We start from the raw sequence: 18399 nt of genomic DNA, 5'->3' as shown, positions 1-18399 counted from the left end.
AGTTTTAAAGTTCTGTGCCCTGTCAAATGTTTTTACAAAGATTTTAGGGGGAGGATTTTAATTTGCTCACTGTGTGACAAGCTCGCCCATATTTTATGTAAGTGGCCAGCTAGTAACAATATCCTGTGACATTCTTGTTGCTATGTTTCCCCTTTCCTTAGGTTTTACTTTCTTAGGTAGCATTTTCCTTCTTTTCCTGCTTTGTTTGAGTGTGTGCTTTAGTTTTCGTAGGTCTGTCCACATTGGTTCCTTTTAATGTGTGTCAGGGCGCTGATGACCTCGATGTTGAGCGCCCATAAGCCCCAACACACCGCACCACTGAACCCCCAATGAAAGAACTATCGCACCACTTGGGTACCCCATACACCACACCATACCATCACCTTTTGCTAGCCGAACGTTTTAGATGCATCAATCCGGATTTGTATCTGATCAGTGATCAGTACATGTGATTCTACTTGTTCACCTCACCATTGATAAAGAAATTGTCTTCATCGCTGAACAGTGCTTGATAGAGAAAACGAGGGTTTATCTGCAGTTGCTGCGGCACCCATTCTGCTAATTGTACCCGACGGTCTTGTTCATCCTCGTGGAGGTGTTGGATGAGTTGAATTTTGTACGGGTGCTAATGTTAGTGCGGCAAAATTCGCAGAATTGAGATTCGGCTTATCCCACATTTTTGCGTTAGGCGACGAATGCTTCTTTTTGAATTCTTGCTAAATGATGCCAGCACACTCACTGTTGCTACTTCTACATCCATACTCCGCAAGCCACCTGACGGTGTGTGGCGGAGGGTACTTTGAGTACCACTATCGCTTCTCCCTGCAATTCCAATCTCGTATTGTTCGTGGAAAGAAGGAGTGTCGGTATGCCTCTGTGTGGACTCTAATCTCTCTGATTTTATCCTCATGGTCTCTTCGCGAGATATACGTAGGAGGGAACAATATACTGCTTGGTGAAGGTATGTTCTCGAAAACTTCAACAAAAGGCCATACCGAGCTACTAAGCGTCTCTCCTGCAGGGTCTTCCACTGGAGTTTACCTATCATCACCGTAACGCTTTCGCGATTACTAAATGATCCTGTAACAAAGCGCGCTGCTCTCCGTTGGATCCTCTCTATCTCTTCTATCAACACTATCTGGTACGGATCCCACACTGGTGAGCAATTTTCAAGCAGTGGGCGAACAAATGTACTGTTTACATACTTCCTTTGTTTATCGGTGGTGGATTTTGGTTTTCCAGCTTTCGGTTTATTTTCGATGGAACTTGTTCCCCGAATTTGGTGAAAAGCTTGGCAACTACACTGTGACAAATGGGTTGTCTGGTCGGGTGGCGGCTGTTGAAATCCTCAGAAAAGACCCGTGTGCTTTGTTCTCCAGACATCACAATGATTTCGATGCTTTCTTCTTGTATTAATGAAGTTTTCGTAAGCTGTAAATTTGGAAACAACGGTTAACGGGTGAGAATGAGTAAATATTACGTAACATTTAAACACATCCAAGAAAACTGCATTTGATGCCTTTTTGGTACGTAACACTCACGCTGCCGAGTACATCACTACTGTCAACCATAATTAGTTATAAGTCTAGAATGAATAGAACTATGTTCAACGCCATCGTTATGGTGATGAAATTCTCTATCTGTCTGATATGTCACACAGCCAGTTTCCACATAGGAAATTTTGACTTGAATCCAAGCTGGCGACTGTCAAGCCAGGAACCATGTTGGTGAAATTACCTGTAAGGATTTCCCCCACTCCTTTCCTCATGTGTACGGTCTGCTACTGATTTAATCAGTGTTTCCGAGCGTTAGAATCACACTGTACAGCGTTACCATTGGTAGTATGAATGAGAATGATTTTTTTTTTAATGGACTTGTAGTCCGGGGTGATATGTTACAATACAGCATCACCGCTCTATTGCGGTCTGGCTGTGTTGGTGAGGCAGTGGATTTCCACAGGGCAGTGACTGCGTCACTGCAATTCACTTTGGAGGTGTGGCGGTGGGACTTGTAGTCCCGTACCACCCTCTGACGGTGATAGTGCTGCATGAGTCAGGCAGAAAATTTTGCCTAACGTGGGCGGGTGAAAGTGTGGCGGTGGGACTTGTAGTCCCGTGCATGGGGAGTGAGAATGATGACACTATAGCAAATATATTTAGTGATGTGGAAGATGTGACTGCGAGTGATGCGTTAGAAAATGTGTATGCGGTGCCAGGATCACAGCACCATAACAGTCGGAACCTACAGTACCACATAAGCCACGTGCGTGCACAACATCAGTTGCATCTTAGCGACTGTGAAAGGGAGCTAAGCGTCAGAGGAAAGGGCGTAACACATGAAATATAATACAGTCCTGCAAGCAGTCCCGTTGCTTTTCGCAGAATGGCTTCTAAAATAGCAGAGGTAGAACGGGAGTGTGCTATGATGAAATTCCAATCTGTATTCAGAGAGTGTCAGGAGGTATAGATAATATTCAAGAGTATGACAGGAACGATCATACAAAGCAAAAAGTGTAGTAAATATGGGCTCTAAAACGCATACCTTCAGAGCTATGAGCACTTGTTCTTTTTCGCTACTGCGAAACAAACTTCTTTTAGTGAATAGGTGGTCATAGTTCTTAAGCTATGGATTTTAGAGACGATCTTTACTGGGCCATTTTTTCTTGTTTTGGTACATACTACCTCGCCCAAAACAATGAAAAATTGGAAATTTGTGGTAAGGGCTATGGGACCAAACTGTGGAGGTAATCGGTCCCTAGGCTTACGCACTACTTAATCTAACTTAAACTAACGCTAAGGACAACACACACAACCCTGCCCGAGGGAGGACTCGAACCTCCGACGTGGGGAGCCACGCGAACCGTGACGAGACGCCCTAGACCGCGCGGCTACCCCGCGCGGCCCAAAACATGGGAAGCAAAGATCTTGTAATAGAAAAGATTTGTTTCACAGTATAGAAAGTGAGGTACTCATATCTCATAAGGTATGCATTTTACAGCTCATGTTTACTAGATTTCTTTCTTGGAATGTCCGTTCCTGTTATATCCGTGAGTATTGACCATTACTAATAGACAACAGGCGCATTCGTTCTAATGTTTCGTCAGGTATTTGCAATTTTTTTCCTGCAATGTGTAGCTGGAGTCAGCGCAAACAAATACCGGTTATCACATCTTTCATAAGACGCCCCGTGTCTACAGCAAGTGGCGGCTTGTTCCCTGTTAACAACAAAATTATTCTTAAAATGCTATGCTGAAAGTGGAATTTTATATGCCGATTCGAGAGACCGGTCCAAAATTAGTGTAGTGCGATATCCGTTTCATCGATGTATATTAACTGCGTCAGTAAAAGAGGAAGAACTACTGCTACTCCAGCAATAACGACGCAGCGTCGCTGCATGGTGGTAGCAGGCAGCGCGGGCCGCTTACCGTCGACACTGGGTGTCGTATGCAAGATGTGATCGGCCGTATTTATTTGGGCGACTCCGGCTACGCATTGCAAAGAATAAATTACATATCTACATCTACATCCATACTCCGCAAGCCACCTGACGGTGTGTGGCGGAGGGTACCTTGAGTACCGCTATCGGTTCTCCCTTCTATTCCAGTCTCGTATTGTTCGTGGAAAGAAGGATTGTCGGTATGCTTCTCTATGGGCTCTAATCTCTCTGATTTTATCCTCATGGTCTCTTAGCGAGATATACGTAGGAGGGAGCAATATACTGCTTGACTCTTCGGTGAAGGTATGTTCTCGAAACTTTAACAAAAGCCCGTACCGAGCTACTGAGCGTCTCTCCTGCAGAGTCTTCCACTGGAGTTTATCTATCATCTCCGTAACGCTTTCGCGATTACTAAATGATCCTGTAACGAAGCGCGCTGCTCTCCGTTGGATCTTCTCTATCTCTTCTATCAACCCTGACTGGTACGGACCCCACACTGCTGAGCAGTATTCAAGCAGTGGACGAACAAGCGTACTGTAACCTACTTCCTTTGTTTTCGGATTGCATTTCCTTAGGATTCTTCCAATGAATCACAGTCCGGCATCTGCTTTACCAACGATCAACTTTATATGATCATTCCATTTTAATCACTCCTAATGCGTACTCCCAGATAATTTATGGAATTAACTGCTTCCAGTTGCTGACCTGCTATTTTGTAGCTAAATGATAAGGGATCTATCTTTCTATGTATTCGCAGCACATTACACTTGTATACATTGAGATTCAATTGCCATTCCCTGCACCATGCGTCAATTCGCTGCAGATCCTCCTGCATTTCAGTACAATTTTCCATTGTTACAACCTCTCGATACACCACAGCATCATCTGCAAAAAGCCTCAGTGAACTTCCGATGTCATCCACCGGGTCATTTATGTATATTGTGAATAGCAACGGCCCTATGACACTCCCTTGCGGCACACCTGAAATCACTCTTACTTCGGAAGACTTCTCTCCATTGAGAATGACATGCTGCGTTCTGATATCAAGGAACTCTTCAAGCCAATCACACAATTGGTCTGATAGTCCATATGCTCTTACTTTTTTCATTAAACGACTGTGGGGAACCGTATCGAACGCCTTGCGGAAGTCAAGAAACACGGCATCTACCTGTGAACCCGTGTCTATGGCCCTCTGAGTCTCGTGGACAAATAGCGCGAGCTGGGTTTCACACGACCGTCGTTTTCGAAACCCATGCCGAAACACCAGAGAAAATGCGCCCCACAACTTTCAGGAGGGAGATCCTGCACATACTCGTATACTTTGACAACCGTCTACTCAAGTGGTGGATTAGAAGGGCGTCAACGACAAGATCGGGTGGAACCCTATCGGGGTAGTGTGTACCACAGCCCAGCCGACCTCTTCAGTACTACGGGCTAGAAGGATACATTAGCTGGGGATAAGACCTGAGCTACGTCGCGCGTATGCACTAAGGAAAATATGGCCGGGGTGGTTTTCCATCCCACCTTGTGGGCAGAGGCTTAAGAACAAGCTTTATAATGTTCGTTACTGTTCAGTTTTATGCATTTAGTATTTACCAGTGACACCCCCACCTATGGTATTTTAAAGACAAGAACTCCTCTGATGCTCTAGTTCTATTGCCTAAACAGGAAAATTGTAGCAAGGGACAACCCATTTTCATTTCATTGTTTTATGTGATGCGTCAGCGAAAAAAAGTTTCGAAAAGGTTTGAAATGAAGTGTAAAGTTTGTTGGGAGTCGCTAAGCGCTCTCATTCTGAAATACTTGCTGAATATAGTCTGGGTAATTTGCGCGCCTTTAGTTACTCTACCTCAAGACATAAGCACTGTTTCTAACTTAAATATTTGATTTATTGCGTTAAACCTTTGACGTAAGTTTATACCTCTAAATGAGCAAATTTTAACAACTTAAATTGTTAAATTTCGTCAGTAATTATATGAAACAAAGTATATAAAATCCAATTTTTATTGCCTCTGAAGGCCGTTAGATATGCAACCAAAATCTGGAACGAGGTGTTTTCAGCCGTTTGGTAAGATATATTCTTCTTTTTAAAATTTCATTCTCTTTATATTCAGGCAATACTGTATATATATTCCCGCAATTAATATTGCCAATAATAATAATTAATATGGTTACTAACAACATTTTCACTATTACTTTATTATTATTATTATTGTTATTATTATTAGTACTATGCTGAAACACAACTTTCTAGTCAGTTGCAGTATGTTAAAGAGAGTTATAAACACGACATATTATATACAGGGTGTTACAAAAAGGTACGGCCAAACTTTCAGGAAACATTCCTCACACACAAATAAAGAAAAGATGTTATGTGGACATGTGTCCGGAAACGCTTAATTTCCATGTTAGAGCTCATTTTAGTTTCGTCCACCTACGCTCAATGGAGCACGTTATCATGATTTCATACGGGATACTCTACCTGTGCTGCTAGAACATGTGCCTTCACAAGTACGACACAACATGTGGTTCATGCACGATGGAGCTCCTGCACGTTTCAGTCGAAGTGTTCGTATGCTTCTCAACAACAGATTCGGTGACCCATGGATTGGTAGAGGCGGACCAATTCCATGGCCTCCACGCTCTCCTGACTTCCACCCATGGGGGCATTTGAAAGCTCTTGTCTACGCAACCCCGGTACCAAATGTAGAGACTCTTCGTGCTCGTATTGTGGACGGCTGTGATACAATACGCCATTCTCCAGGGCTGGATCAGCGCATCAGGGATTCCATGGCCTCCACGCTCTCCTGACCTCAACCATCTTGACTTTCATTTATGGGGGCATTTGAAAGCTCTTGTCTACGCAACCCCGGTACCAAATGTAGAGACTCTTCGTGCTCGTATTGTGGACGGCTGTGATACAATACGCCATTCTCCGGGGCTGCATCAGCGCATCAGGGATTCCATGCGACGGAGGGTGGATGCATGTATCCTCGCTAACGGAGGACACTTTGAACATTTCCTGTAACAAAGTGTTTGAAGTCACGCTGGTACGTTCTGTTGTGTGTTTCCATTCCATGGTTAATGTGATTTGAAGAGAATTAATAAAATGAGCTCTAACATGGAAAGTAAGCGTTTCCGGACACATGTCCACATAACATATTTTCTTTCTTTGTGTGTGAGGAATGTTTCCTGAAAGTTTGGCCGTACCTTTTTGTAACACCCTGTATAAGTAGACAATAGCACGGAGGAAGTAAATAAAATCTCCACCATGCGAAAGCTTGAGCGGGGAGGAGAAGAGCCATTCGGCAGTCCGAGGATGTAAACAAATACACAATTGGACAAGTTGGAGAGGAAGGTCTGAGGCTCTCTGTTTCAGGAATCTTTACAGGACTAATCTCACCTGATATAGCGCATTAAAGCACTATCTATAGGGGGCTGGGAAGATGACAAATTAGGAGCGCATTCTTCCCATACACGAGACCCATTAAAATGTTGCTTTCGCCCATGTGGTAAAAGAGGAATGGTGACTACTGAGCTGAGCCGGCCGCTGTGGTCGAGCGGTTCTGGGCGCTTCAGCCCGGAACCGTGCTGCTGCTACTGTCGCAGGTTTGAATCTTGCGTCGGGCATGGATGTGTGTGATGTGCTTAGGTTAGTAAGGTTTAAGTAGTTCTAAGTTTAGGGGACTGATGACCTCAGATATTAAGTCCCATAGTGCTTAGAGCCATTTGAACCATTTTTTACTGAGATGATGTGTATGCGTCCTCGACCCAGTTACCAGACGTAATCATCCCATGAATGACAAACAGACCACCTCTATGTCCATTAGATTTTGTTAAAAAGAGCTGGCAGCCACAATTTGCCCCACATACCGTGGTATAACTAGGTTACGGCAGCCGGGGCGCCTACCCTCTGTACCTTTTCCGGGGGGCTTCAATGTGTGATAGTCCTCAGATTGCAGGTTATTTGTAAACTTCACAGTATATATTTTTAAAAAAATCCTCACCATCAGCTCTTCTCACGGCATAGCTTAATGAAGGTTGCAGCTCCCTCGCTCGCCTTCATGCAAGCGATCTCTGGCTGAGTGCGATCCAAAAGGTACATGCTCCTTCCACGTGGCTAAGGAAACAAGAAGGCTGGATACGTCAAAAGACAGTGCAAAGTAGTAGTGAGTAGAGGAAACATATGGCATCTGCGCTCTCTGAAACTTCAGAAGTGGGTTCATCTTGGTGAGTGCTGTATCTCTGTACAAGCCCAGCACGCAGCTATGTCATTAGGCGAGGCACTACCGGTCATCTTGGCGAACTACCACCAAGCTATCTAATGTTTCTTCGCCCTCTCTCTCGCGCACTGCAGTCGACTCAGCACCATTAGGGTCGGTCTCACACCTGCTGTCCTTAGGTTGATGGTGGGATTATGTTATCTTTGTTGAGTTCTTCAACACTTGTGTATGCGGGACGTAAAAAAAAAGAAGTCGAGATGGAGGTTTGTAAACGAAACCTTTAACTTTATTTCAAAAGTATTGCCAGACCTGTTGTGGTATCTGTCCCACTGTGCCACAAGGTGGTGAGTGGCGGTCTTGTAAAATTCCTGGAGCTGCACTGTGAACCAGTTCTGAACGTACTACTTGGCGTCCTCGTCTGAGCACATTTGCCTCTCAGAGCCTTCTTTAGCTAATCAAAAATGGCATAATTGCAGGAGGACAGATCCGAACAAAGTGAAGGGCGAAGCACGATGAGTCAACTATCTTTGCAGCAGTTCTCTTCAGGCAGTTTCAGTCGCTCTGAAGAGAACAGCTCCAAAGAAGGCCGAAGCATCGGTTTTAATGGTGGTTGTACGAGGAGTGTTCAATAAGCAATGCAACAAATTTGTTTGTGAAAGAAAGTTGGTTTTATTCAGGATTCCAACATCACCAACACTCGTTTAGTTAGAAAACCCTTTTCTTTGAACACAACCTCCATGCAGTGCGACGGCCTTATGCCATCTTCCTGGGAGGGCCTGTATGGTACCACTCCATTGATAGATATCAGAGACAGAGTCTTGCTGCATCAGTAACTTTCCCATCATCCGCGCATGCAATTCTGGACAGGTGGTCCTTCGTTGCTCTTTGTGGTCTTCTGTTAGACGGCGAGGAACCCACCGAGGATATCCTTTTGACAATTCCAACTGCTGGTCGAAGCACTACCAACATGTAGTGCCTCCACCTATTGGAAGTTCATGAAGCTACACTACATGATTAAAAGTATCCGGACACCTGCCTGAAAATGACTTACAAGTTCGTGGCGTCATCCTTCGGTACTGCTGGAATTCAGTATGGTGTTGGCCCACCCTTAGCCTTGATGATAGCTTCCATTCACGCAGGCATACATTCAGTCAGGCGCTGGAAGTTTCCTTGGGGAATGGCAGCCCATTCGTAACGGAATACTGCATTGAGGAGAGGTATCGATGTCGGCCTGTACACTTTTGTACTGTACGTGTCCCTTCATGTTTCCACTTCACTATCACATCGGAAACAGTGGAACGAGGGATGTTTAAGAGTGTAGAAATCTCGCGTACAGACATATGACACAAGTGACACCCAATCACCTGTCCATGTTCGAAGTCCACGAGTTCCACAGAGCGCCCCATTCTGCTCTCTCACGATGTTTAATGAGTACTGAGGTCGCTGATATGGAGTACCTGACAGTAGGGGGCAGCACAATGCACCTGTTTTGAAGATGTCCAGATACTTTTGATCACATAGTGTATAGTGACTGAAGTGAGAATGTTGCACAATGTCACACAATAAATTCTGCCTTTTTCAACCGAAATTGGCCGAGGAAACAAAATATGTTGTATTACTTGTTGAACGCCCCACGTGGTTTCAAAACGACATGGTCTAATTTCCAAATAAATTTTATTAAAATTGACACTGGCTGTGGAATCCTTTACATTGTCAGTTGTACTTTTCCACGTCAACGTCGTCTGCAGGCTTCCGGTGGCAGCAGCGCCAGCGGTCGTTGGCCGGAGACCGAGCAACCCAAAGAGCAGCAGCAGCAGCAGCAGCAGCAGCAGGCGAGGAGCCGCCACGAGCCGGAAGATGACGACGAAGAGGAAGAGGGCGGGGGCGGTGGCCCGCCGCCGGGGCACACGAGCGGCAAGTGGGTGCCCGGAGGCCGCGCGGTGCGCAAGCAGGGCAGCACTGTGCAGTACTGGTGCGGCGCTTGCTGCCGGCGGCTCAGCTCGCGCGCGCTCTACCAGCGCCACCTGCAGTCCGAGCTGCACTTCAAGCGCACCCTGCTCGAGCGACAGCTGGAGAGCAGCCGCCCGCCGCAGCTGCAGCCGCAGCAGAGGCCGCGCGCCAAGCGGGTCGTGCGCCGCACCGCCGCCTACATCAACAGCCACCTCTGGGCGCCCAGCAAGCGCCGCCGCCTACAGGTACACACCGCGCTGCAACAGTTCTAATCTTTCTTCCCCTCAGCACGCAAGCAAGTGCCGACACTTCCATTCCTGGTCTGGAGAGACATGATGGCAGCAAATATTGTGTGCAGGAAGAGGCAGACCGCCAGGCGGCGTCGCAAGCCGTCGCCCCCTCGAGCCCTCCGCCGCCTGCCACCACCACCGCCAAGCAGAGGCCAGCAGCAGCTCAGGAGGCGCGGCCGCAGCAACACCAGCGCCAGCGCCAGCGACAGAAGCGGCTGGCGCAGTGCGAGGCGTGCCGCGCGCGGCTGCAGCGCCACCAGTGGGGCCAGCACCTGCTGTCGCACTACCACTGGCAGCGCGGGGCCGCCGCCGCGCCGCAGCTCCACCGCCAGCTCGTGCTGCGCCACATGCCCGCCATCGCCAGGCTGGCGCCCTTCCGCTGCCAGCCCTGCCACTTCTACTTCAACACTTCCCACGATCTCGAGCAGCACGTCCGCTCCTGCGAGCACCGCCAGCGCGACACAGAGGTAAGTCGCTGCAACTGTCGCTTCTAGGTTTGTGGTGTGTAGTGGTTCTTTTATTGTACTGAATGACTGACAAGGAACCCCTTGAGTGCAGGGTGTCAAGTTAGTCTTTAGTAAGGCTCTTTCGAAGTGTTGTGTTCACAATTATGACATGAAAAATATTAGCTGCTAATGACTCACCATGTCCATCAGGAGGACAACAGGAAATGAGTGTCCAGGAGGTTCAGAGATCAACCTTCTATGGGATGTATGTATTGCACTACACTAAATGGACATCATCAACATTCAAGAAATGTTCAAAACAAACCTTTAACTTGCACCATGAACACTGAATGAAAAATTGCACACCACAGTGAGTAACAGATTTGCACCATCAAGATCGAAGGCAAACTCCTTGGGAGTTACAAACCATGTGGGACGTTCAGTTAGATGTCCACTCCTAAAGAATCCATATACAGACATCAAAAAAAGTTTTGCATCACCTCGATTCTGAGAGTACAGGAACCTGCACAGAAAATTGGAGTAGAGATCAACATAAACATCATTTCCGCCCTTTTTATCGCTCATGAAAACCACACATTGCATGTTGTACCACCATACAGGGACACCTTCAGTGGTGGTGGTCCAGACTGCTGTACACACTGGGGCCGGCCGTGGTGGCCGAGCGGTTCTAGGCGCTACAGTCTGGAGCTGAGCGACTGCTACAGTCGCAGGTTCGAATCCCGTCTCGGGCATGGGTGTGTGTGATGTCCTTAGATTAGTTAGGTTTAATTCCTTTCAAGTTCTAGGCGTCTGATGACCTCTGAAGTTAAGTCGCATAGTGCTCAGAGCCATTTGAACCATTTTATTGTACACTCTGGTACCTTTAAATACCCTGTGGCATATCCTCTTGCACTGATGCATGCCTGTATTCGTCGTGGCATACCATCCACAAGTTCATCAAGGCACAGTTGGTCCATATTGTCCCACTCCCCAAGGGCGATTCGGCGTAGATCCCTCAGAGTGGTTGGTGGGTCACATTGTCCATAAACAGCCCTTTTCAATCTATTCCAGGCATGATCGATAGGTTTCATATCTGGAGAACATGCTGGCCACTCTAATCAAGCGCTGTCGTTATCCTCAAGGAAGTCATTCACAAGATGTGCAAGATGGGGGCGTGAATTGTCGTCCATGAAGACGAATGCCTGGCCAGTATGCTGCCGATATCGTTGCACTATCGGTCGGAGGATGGCATTGACGTATCGTACAGCCATTACGGCGCCTTCTATGACCACCAGCGGCATAGGTTGGCCCCACATAATGCCACCCCATCAGAGAACCTCCACCTTGCTGCACTCGCTAGACAGTGTGTCTAAGGCGTTCAGCCTGACCGGGTTGCCTCCAAACACGTCTCTGACGATTATCTGGTTGAAGGCATATGTGACACTCATCGGTGAATAGAGCATGATGCCAATTCTGAGCAGTCCATTTGGCATGTTGTTGGGCCAATCTGTACTGCGCTGCATGTGTCGTGGTTGCATAGATGGAACTCGCGATGGACGTCAGGATTGAAGTTACTAATCATGCAGCCTATTGCACACAGTTTGAGTCGTAACACGACGTCCTGTGGCTGCACGAAAAGATTTTTTCAACATAGTGGGGTTGTTGTCAGGATTCCTCCGAGCCATATTTCGTAGGTAGCGGTCATCCACTGCAATAATAGTCCTTGGGCGGCCTGAGCGAGGCTTGTCAATCACAGTTCCTCTCTCTGTATCTCCTGTATGTCTGAACATCATTTTGCTTCACTCCGAGACGCCTGGACACTTCCCTTTTTGAGAGGCCTTCCTGGCACAAAGTATCAATGCGGACATTATCGAACCGCGGGTTTGACGGTCTAGGCTAGGGTGACCAAACGTCCTGGAAAACCGGGATTGTCCTGGTTTTCATCCCTGTGTTCCGGTGTCCCGAAAATTTGTTTCGGGACGCTCAAAAGACCCAGAATTCAGTTTTTAAATACATTTCCTGAAACTTTCTCACATTTTTGGGATTTCGCTATATTAAAGGAAATACAACACAAGAAATTGATATATTTTAGCTTATTTGTCTAAAACCTCCATTGTCCCGTACCAGTAATCACAGTATCAGTATTGATACACTCAGGCAATAATTTACTTTGAGCGGTACTTTGGCCAACAAGTAGTAAATTGTATTATTGTAACAGAGCTATGAAACCGTCCGATTGTAGCGCCACTTGCACACTCATTGTCAGAGCCGTGTAGTAGTTGATGTTTTGTCAGACAAACTGCAATAGTTTTTTCTCATATTAGTGGTATTATTGCTGCAGCAATGTGAAACGCAATGCTGAAACGTGCCTACAAGTTCAGTGACTATTATTCCAAGGAATGGAATTTCATTAAGAAAGGTCGTTTTGATTACGAAGCAGTGTGTTCCGTATGTAACTGTTTTATTAGTATAAGTCATGGTGGACGTTCCGACATAGTTGATCACATCAGGTCAAAGAAACCCATTAACAGATACAGTGCACCGAGCTGCAATAAAACTCTACAAAATTATTTTGTGAAACATCAGTCAAGTGAAGAGATGGAAGTTCGAGCAGCCGAGCTTACACTAGCCTACCACATGGTAAAACATCACCAAACTTATAGATCTAGTGATTGTACTAATAAGCTTAACAGCATTATGTTTGATGATTCTTCCATTGCAAAAAAGTTTAGTTCAGCAAGGACTAAAGTGTCAGCCTTAGTGAAAGGAGTTATTGCTCCCCAGACTGTAAAGGAAAGCCTTAAATACATCAAAAAGTCTTCTTTCTACGGGATATCCACTGATGCCAGCAATCATAAGGCCACTAAAATATTTCCGTTTGTTGTTCAGTTTTTCGATATTAATCAGGGAATTCAGAACAAACTTTTGAAGGTGAACACAAACTCTGGTGGTTTAAAAAGACAAGGCAAATGCAACGTATTTACCAAATTAAAGGCCACATTTCATGAAAACATTGAAGGCATAGGGTGCCCTGCATACGTTTTACACAATAGCGTGCAGACATCTGCTGACAGTTTAAGCTGTGGTGTTGAAACTATCGTCATGAAGGTATACTCACACTTTTACATATATACTGTTAGAACAGAGAGGCTAAAGGAGTTCTGTGATTATGTGGGAGCTGAATATATGAATGTAATGTCACTCTAAAACTCGCTGGTTATCACTGTTTCCAGCAGTTGAAAGAGTAATCCGCCTGTTTGAACAGTTAAAAGATTTTTTCCTAAATGAAGACAAAGCCCCAAAAATATTGGTTCAGTTTTTCAGTAACCCTTTAAGTGGAACCTACTCATGGTTTATTCACAGTCAGCTTAGCACTTTGCAACATGGGATAAAGGAAATTGAGGGAAGCACGAAAAGTGTAATAGAGGTAAATGACGTTTTGAAAAATACTCTGGAAACTGTTACTAAGAGGAGAGAACAGCAGTTCATTTCTTTTAATGTTAAATCTGTCCTTAAAAGAGCAGAAGTATCAGAAGCAGCGGAAAGGAGTTTTAGAGAAGTAGTTAACAAGTTTTATGACACTTGTGTAGACTATCTCAGCAAGTGGAGCGCCTCATATTTACCCTCATTGCCGGTGTTTGATTGGATGTTACTGAAGAGAGTGCCAAAATGGGAAAGTGTTGAAGGGACAGTTTCTTATTTGAAGAGTAAGGAGATTGAAATCGATGATTCCATTCTCTTTGATCAGTTCGGCATACTGACAAATTTTGTTGAAGAAAGTTTTCACAAGTGGAATGATGAAAAAAAAAAACACACCATTGGAATGTCATGAGAAGTGGGTGAGTTTTTCTAAAAGCTGTGACTGTCTTCATCATTACTCTGAGTTGCTTATAATTGCAAGGTATTTATTTGCAATCCCAGCCCATAATGCCTATGTGGAAAGAATATTTTCGTTCATGAATATCCAATGGACTGATGAAAGAAAGAGAATGGAAGTGGACTCTCTTGAAGCAATCCTGCAGATCCTGTACAACTAAAAATGAATTGTGCCGAGTTTTATCACTGTGTCTCAAAGAACAAAGACATGATCAAGAAGGCTGGAGGCAGTGAAAAATACCCTTTTCCAAAATGTATCAACAAAACATTAACATTTAAAATTAAGAAACCTGGGTACATGTGGAATGAGGTGTCCATTGGCATCCGGGTGAATGTGTCTCGGTTTTCACCGAACATAATTTGGTCACCCTAGTCTAGGCATAGTTGTTCTGAAGACAACACGAGCCGTGTACCTCCTTCCTGGTGGAATGATTGGAACTGATCGGCTGTCGGACCTCCTGCGTCTATTAGGCGCTGCTCATGCATGGTTGTCTTCGTCTGTAGGCGGGTTTAGTAACATATCTGAGCAGTCAAAGCGACTGTGTCTGTGATACAGTAGCCACATTCAACGTCTACCTTCAGGAGTTCTGGGAACTGGAGTGATGGAAAACTTTTTTTGATGTGTGTTGAATCATATTGGTGTAACAGAGCGATGAGAAATGATGGAATGTATTGGCATGCAACTGAACGCAAAACAGACTGCATGGATCTTATCGTGAAACTGGCTGTACTTTAAGGTGTAGCTGTAAATAGTCCGAAAATATGTTTAATGGGCATGGAAAAACAAACATCCAGACGCTGAATCTGTCCTAGGGATAGTTTGCTCTAAAGGAATGTAATGTTTATATGTACCCCAGGAATCAAGCAAAAGGAAGTTATTTTGACCGGCTATTGACCAAAAGCAGTGCTCATACCATAATTGTAGTTTTCTTACTCCTTTTTTCCCACTCATGCTTGCTGTGACGTAAGTATTCCGTACTGTGCTTGCAAGATCACGCACATGATAAAGAATGGTAGGGGACAGGGCACCATCATTTTCTCACTGCACAATAAATAACTTTCCAGTCAATTTACCATCCAGATTAACAGACGTAATTGTATACAAAGGCATTAAGGCATTGATGTTAGTTGACCTCGATACAACTCTCTGTACCTCTGATGCCCAGAGTTCATTTTGTATGCGTTTCTGTGCATTTCCTCTTCAAATCCCGATTGGTCGGAGCAGAAACCATACTCCTTAGTGAACGATGGGATAAGTTTTTTATCTCATGTACAAATTTTTGTGCCGATTCTGCAGTTTGCTGTCCATCGTCAAATCGACGCTTTGCTTGGAACTTCGTCGTCCTACGTCTTCCAATTCTGTAGCACTGTTTGAAGGTATGCAACTATCCACTGGCTCCACAGAAGTCACTGTAATCTACCTTGCACAGTTTGATGTGCATAACGTAGCATGCCAGTCATGCACATCCTACAAATTGTATCGAGCACCCTCAAACGCGCAAACTCCAGCTTTTGTAGTAAGTGCGCCTTGTCATCCCTTGAATATCCAGAGGCTTCCTTATGCACTACATGGTCTTACTGCTGCAGACATATTCGAAATCTGTTCATAATTTTTTTTTTTACTGTGTTGCAGGTGATCGTCCATGAACCTAACTACGTTTAGTACCCGCTTCTTGCTCAACGATTGTCCTTTAATGTGTTTCACTGGAGATGCGATATGTGGCTCCTGGTCCGACAAGGATGATGAGCTACAGGGCTCGACACCTGTTCCAGTATCACTTGTATTGTTGAGCACTTATTGTAATCATTGTACCCCTCATGTACATTCTCCACACAGTCTAATGAATACGATACCACACTTTCCAGTGACCCATCTTGTAGAAACGCTAATATTTCATCTGCCACTTCTTTCTCACTCTGCCAAATTCTTTGGATTCCTTTCTGACAAAATGTCAGCTTCTGCAGTTGTTGCTGTAGGTAAGATGCAATATTTTCTTTGTTTATCGCTGCTGTTGCTCTGCTTTGTATCAACACCACTAGCACTGTAGCAGTGTTGTGAGTTACGCGTCATTTAAGCAGTTCAACTACACTCCGTAGCCTCAGGCCGTGATCACTATTGGATATCTATAGTCTCGCCGCCTGTTGCCATTGGCCGCCAATATTGCTATTGAAAGGTAGACAATATGTGGGGTGTTGAGTATCGTAAACATCATTGGCCGTTTGCGACCTCACACACGAGGAATTCCTTATAAGTTTATTAAAAAGTACTTCAGCTTACACTTCCAGAGTGTATCATAAAAATTAAAGTTTATCTCACGTAAACGTGTACATTAGGTACTTTTCGTAAAAATACCCTAAAAATATTAATGTTCGAAGACTAAACTGATGATTGGGGCCCCAAAATATGCATATGACTGCGTAATGGACTTGCCAACTCCCTACAACGTTCTAGTTCCACCACCCTGGGCGTGACTTGTAAAAACAAAGAATACTTTGTCACAAAACTACTAATAAAGGAGTGTCACAGTTTCGTACAGCAGATACTAATAAAAAATACTTCACTGCACTCAGTTGGAAATGAAATAAAATAATCTCAGTTTAACTCAGTTTCGTAGGTTTATAAAAGAGACGATTGACTATGGAATTAACAACGAATTATGTTACCCCTCTTCGTAATAACTTATGTCTTTTAAAAGAATTAAATCATTATAAGCTTCAGTAGACCTGGATTGGTGGAAAAATATAAAGTCGTCAGTCAGCAATGAATAGAGAGCAAAGACTGACGGATACATTTTGTAATATTCTTCTCAGAAGCTCTTAGCCAACGAGAATATGAAACAGATATTCACAAAACGTCGAAAAAATATTTTGTTCCCATTTCCCGCCCTGCCCTATCATTCAGCAAACGTTTGTAGTACATTATGTAGTCTTGCGTTTGGAATTAATACCTTAGGTGGGAAAAAGGATGTAACTGAGCTGATGCATGTTTACTGTCAGATGAGCACATTGTACTGCCCAATGTAAGCATTTAGTGGTTATGGAATTATTTTGGACTTTCCTTTTTCATAATCAGAGTGAACCGGTACCACAGCTGCAGAGAATGAGAATTTCAAGTGGATTGGCATAGATAGACTTGTGCTGAGGGATGACTTGTTCTGTACTGCATTTATGTACACATAATCACCTTATTTTATAGCTATATGTAATACTTGCACTAAGCACTTTGATGCAGTTGAGGAAGAAGAGACTTCAGTAAGGAAGGAAGGAAGATTCTTTAACATCCAAATAATGACAAAGTCATTGGAATTGGAACACAGATGGGGAAGGAAATTGGCTGCGTTCTTCCAAAGGGAACTGTTCTGCATAGAGTAACGCACAGTGCAGTCTTCAACTCATCCAGCTCGTATCTCAAACAGTGGCCCATACAGGCTGCCCCCTATTCCACCAGGCAGCTGAGCTGTATGCAGCCTTCCATACTACAGGCAATGGGTTTGCAAGCCAGCCCACCATAATGTCGGCTCGTCAGCCTACAGCTCAGTATTCTCTGTTTATAAATTCCTGATCCTCTCTTGCCTGTACTGCAGCTTGGCTTGTGCCTGCCCCAACTTGCTGAAACTCAGAGGAGAAAGTATGTGTTTGACATCTTGTACTATCTGATTCCTGCTCTGTGTCAATGGATTCTTACACTGTGATTTCACCCTACAAGAAAGAAACGTATTTTATTTTTGAATGTGTGCTATTATAATATTAGATATTATAGTAGTTATTGCTGCCACATGCGTTCTTATAATCATTTACATACCAACAAGGATACTGTATCTGGTTGGCTCTAAGAAAAACCTTGGGAACTGGCACTACAGTGAGTATTGCAGGTAGAAAGATTGATTGAAGCCGCTGCCAACTTGCCTTTCGAAAGTTGATCAAAGTAAAAACAAGGGAGAATAGATCCAGCGCTATAGGACAGAAGCAAAATTTACACCAGCAGAGCCAAGAAGCTGGCCCACCAGATAACCAACTCAGCGGGCTGAGGAAGCGATGAGCAGGTGAGAGATGTCAGTCTGGCCTGGCTAACCAAGGAGGCTGGACATCGCTGTGTGATCTCGCAAGAAATCTCTACTGAACCAGGACGCAAAACGCTGCCTGAACAAGGTGAAACATTCACCATGCACGACTCTAATC

The 18399-nt window shown here is 44.6% G+C and overlaps 1 protein-coding gene across 1 annotated transcript in view; it reads left to right on the top strand.

The window, feature by feature from the left end:
* LOC124802362 (zinc finger protein 628) overlaps positions 1-18399 on the top strand; it is a gene marked incomplete at its 3' end in the record, with an annotated part of 430024 nt that overhangs the window by 387665 nt on the left and 23960 nt on the right. The window contains exons 5-7 of the mRNA XM_047263160.1: positions 9407-9853; positions 9967-10056; positions 10108-10365. Of these exons, the coding sequence (XP_047119116.1) occupies positions 9407-9853; positions 9967-10056; positions 10108-10365 (795 nt within the window). The remainder of the gene's footprint in view (positions 1-9406; positions 9854-9966; positions 10057-10107; positions 10366-18399) is intronic.

This window comes from Schistocerca piceifrons, chromosome 1 (assembly GCF_021461385.2).
Source record: "Schistocerca piceifrons isolate TAMUIC-IGC-003096 chromosome 1, iqSchPice1.1, whole genome shotgun sequence".
Lineage (NCBI taxonomy): Eukaryota > Metazoa > Arthropoda > Insecta > Orthoptera > Acrididae > Schistocerca > Schistocerca piceifrons.
The sequence above is the reverse complement of the archived record's forward strand: the minus strand, read 5'-3'. Positions and strand labels throughout refer to the sequence as shown.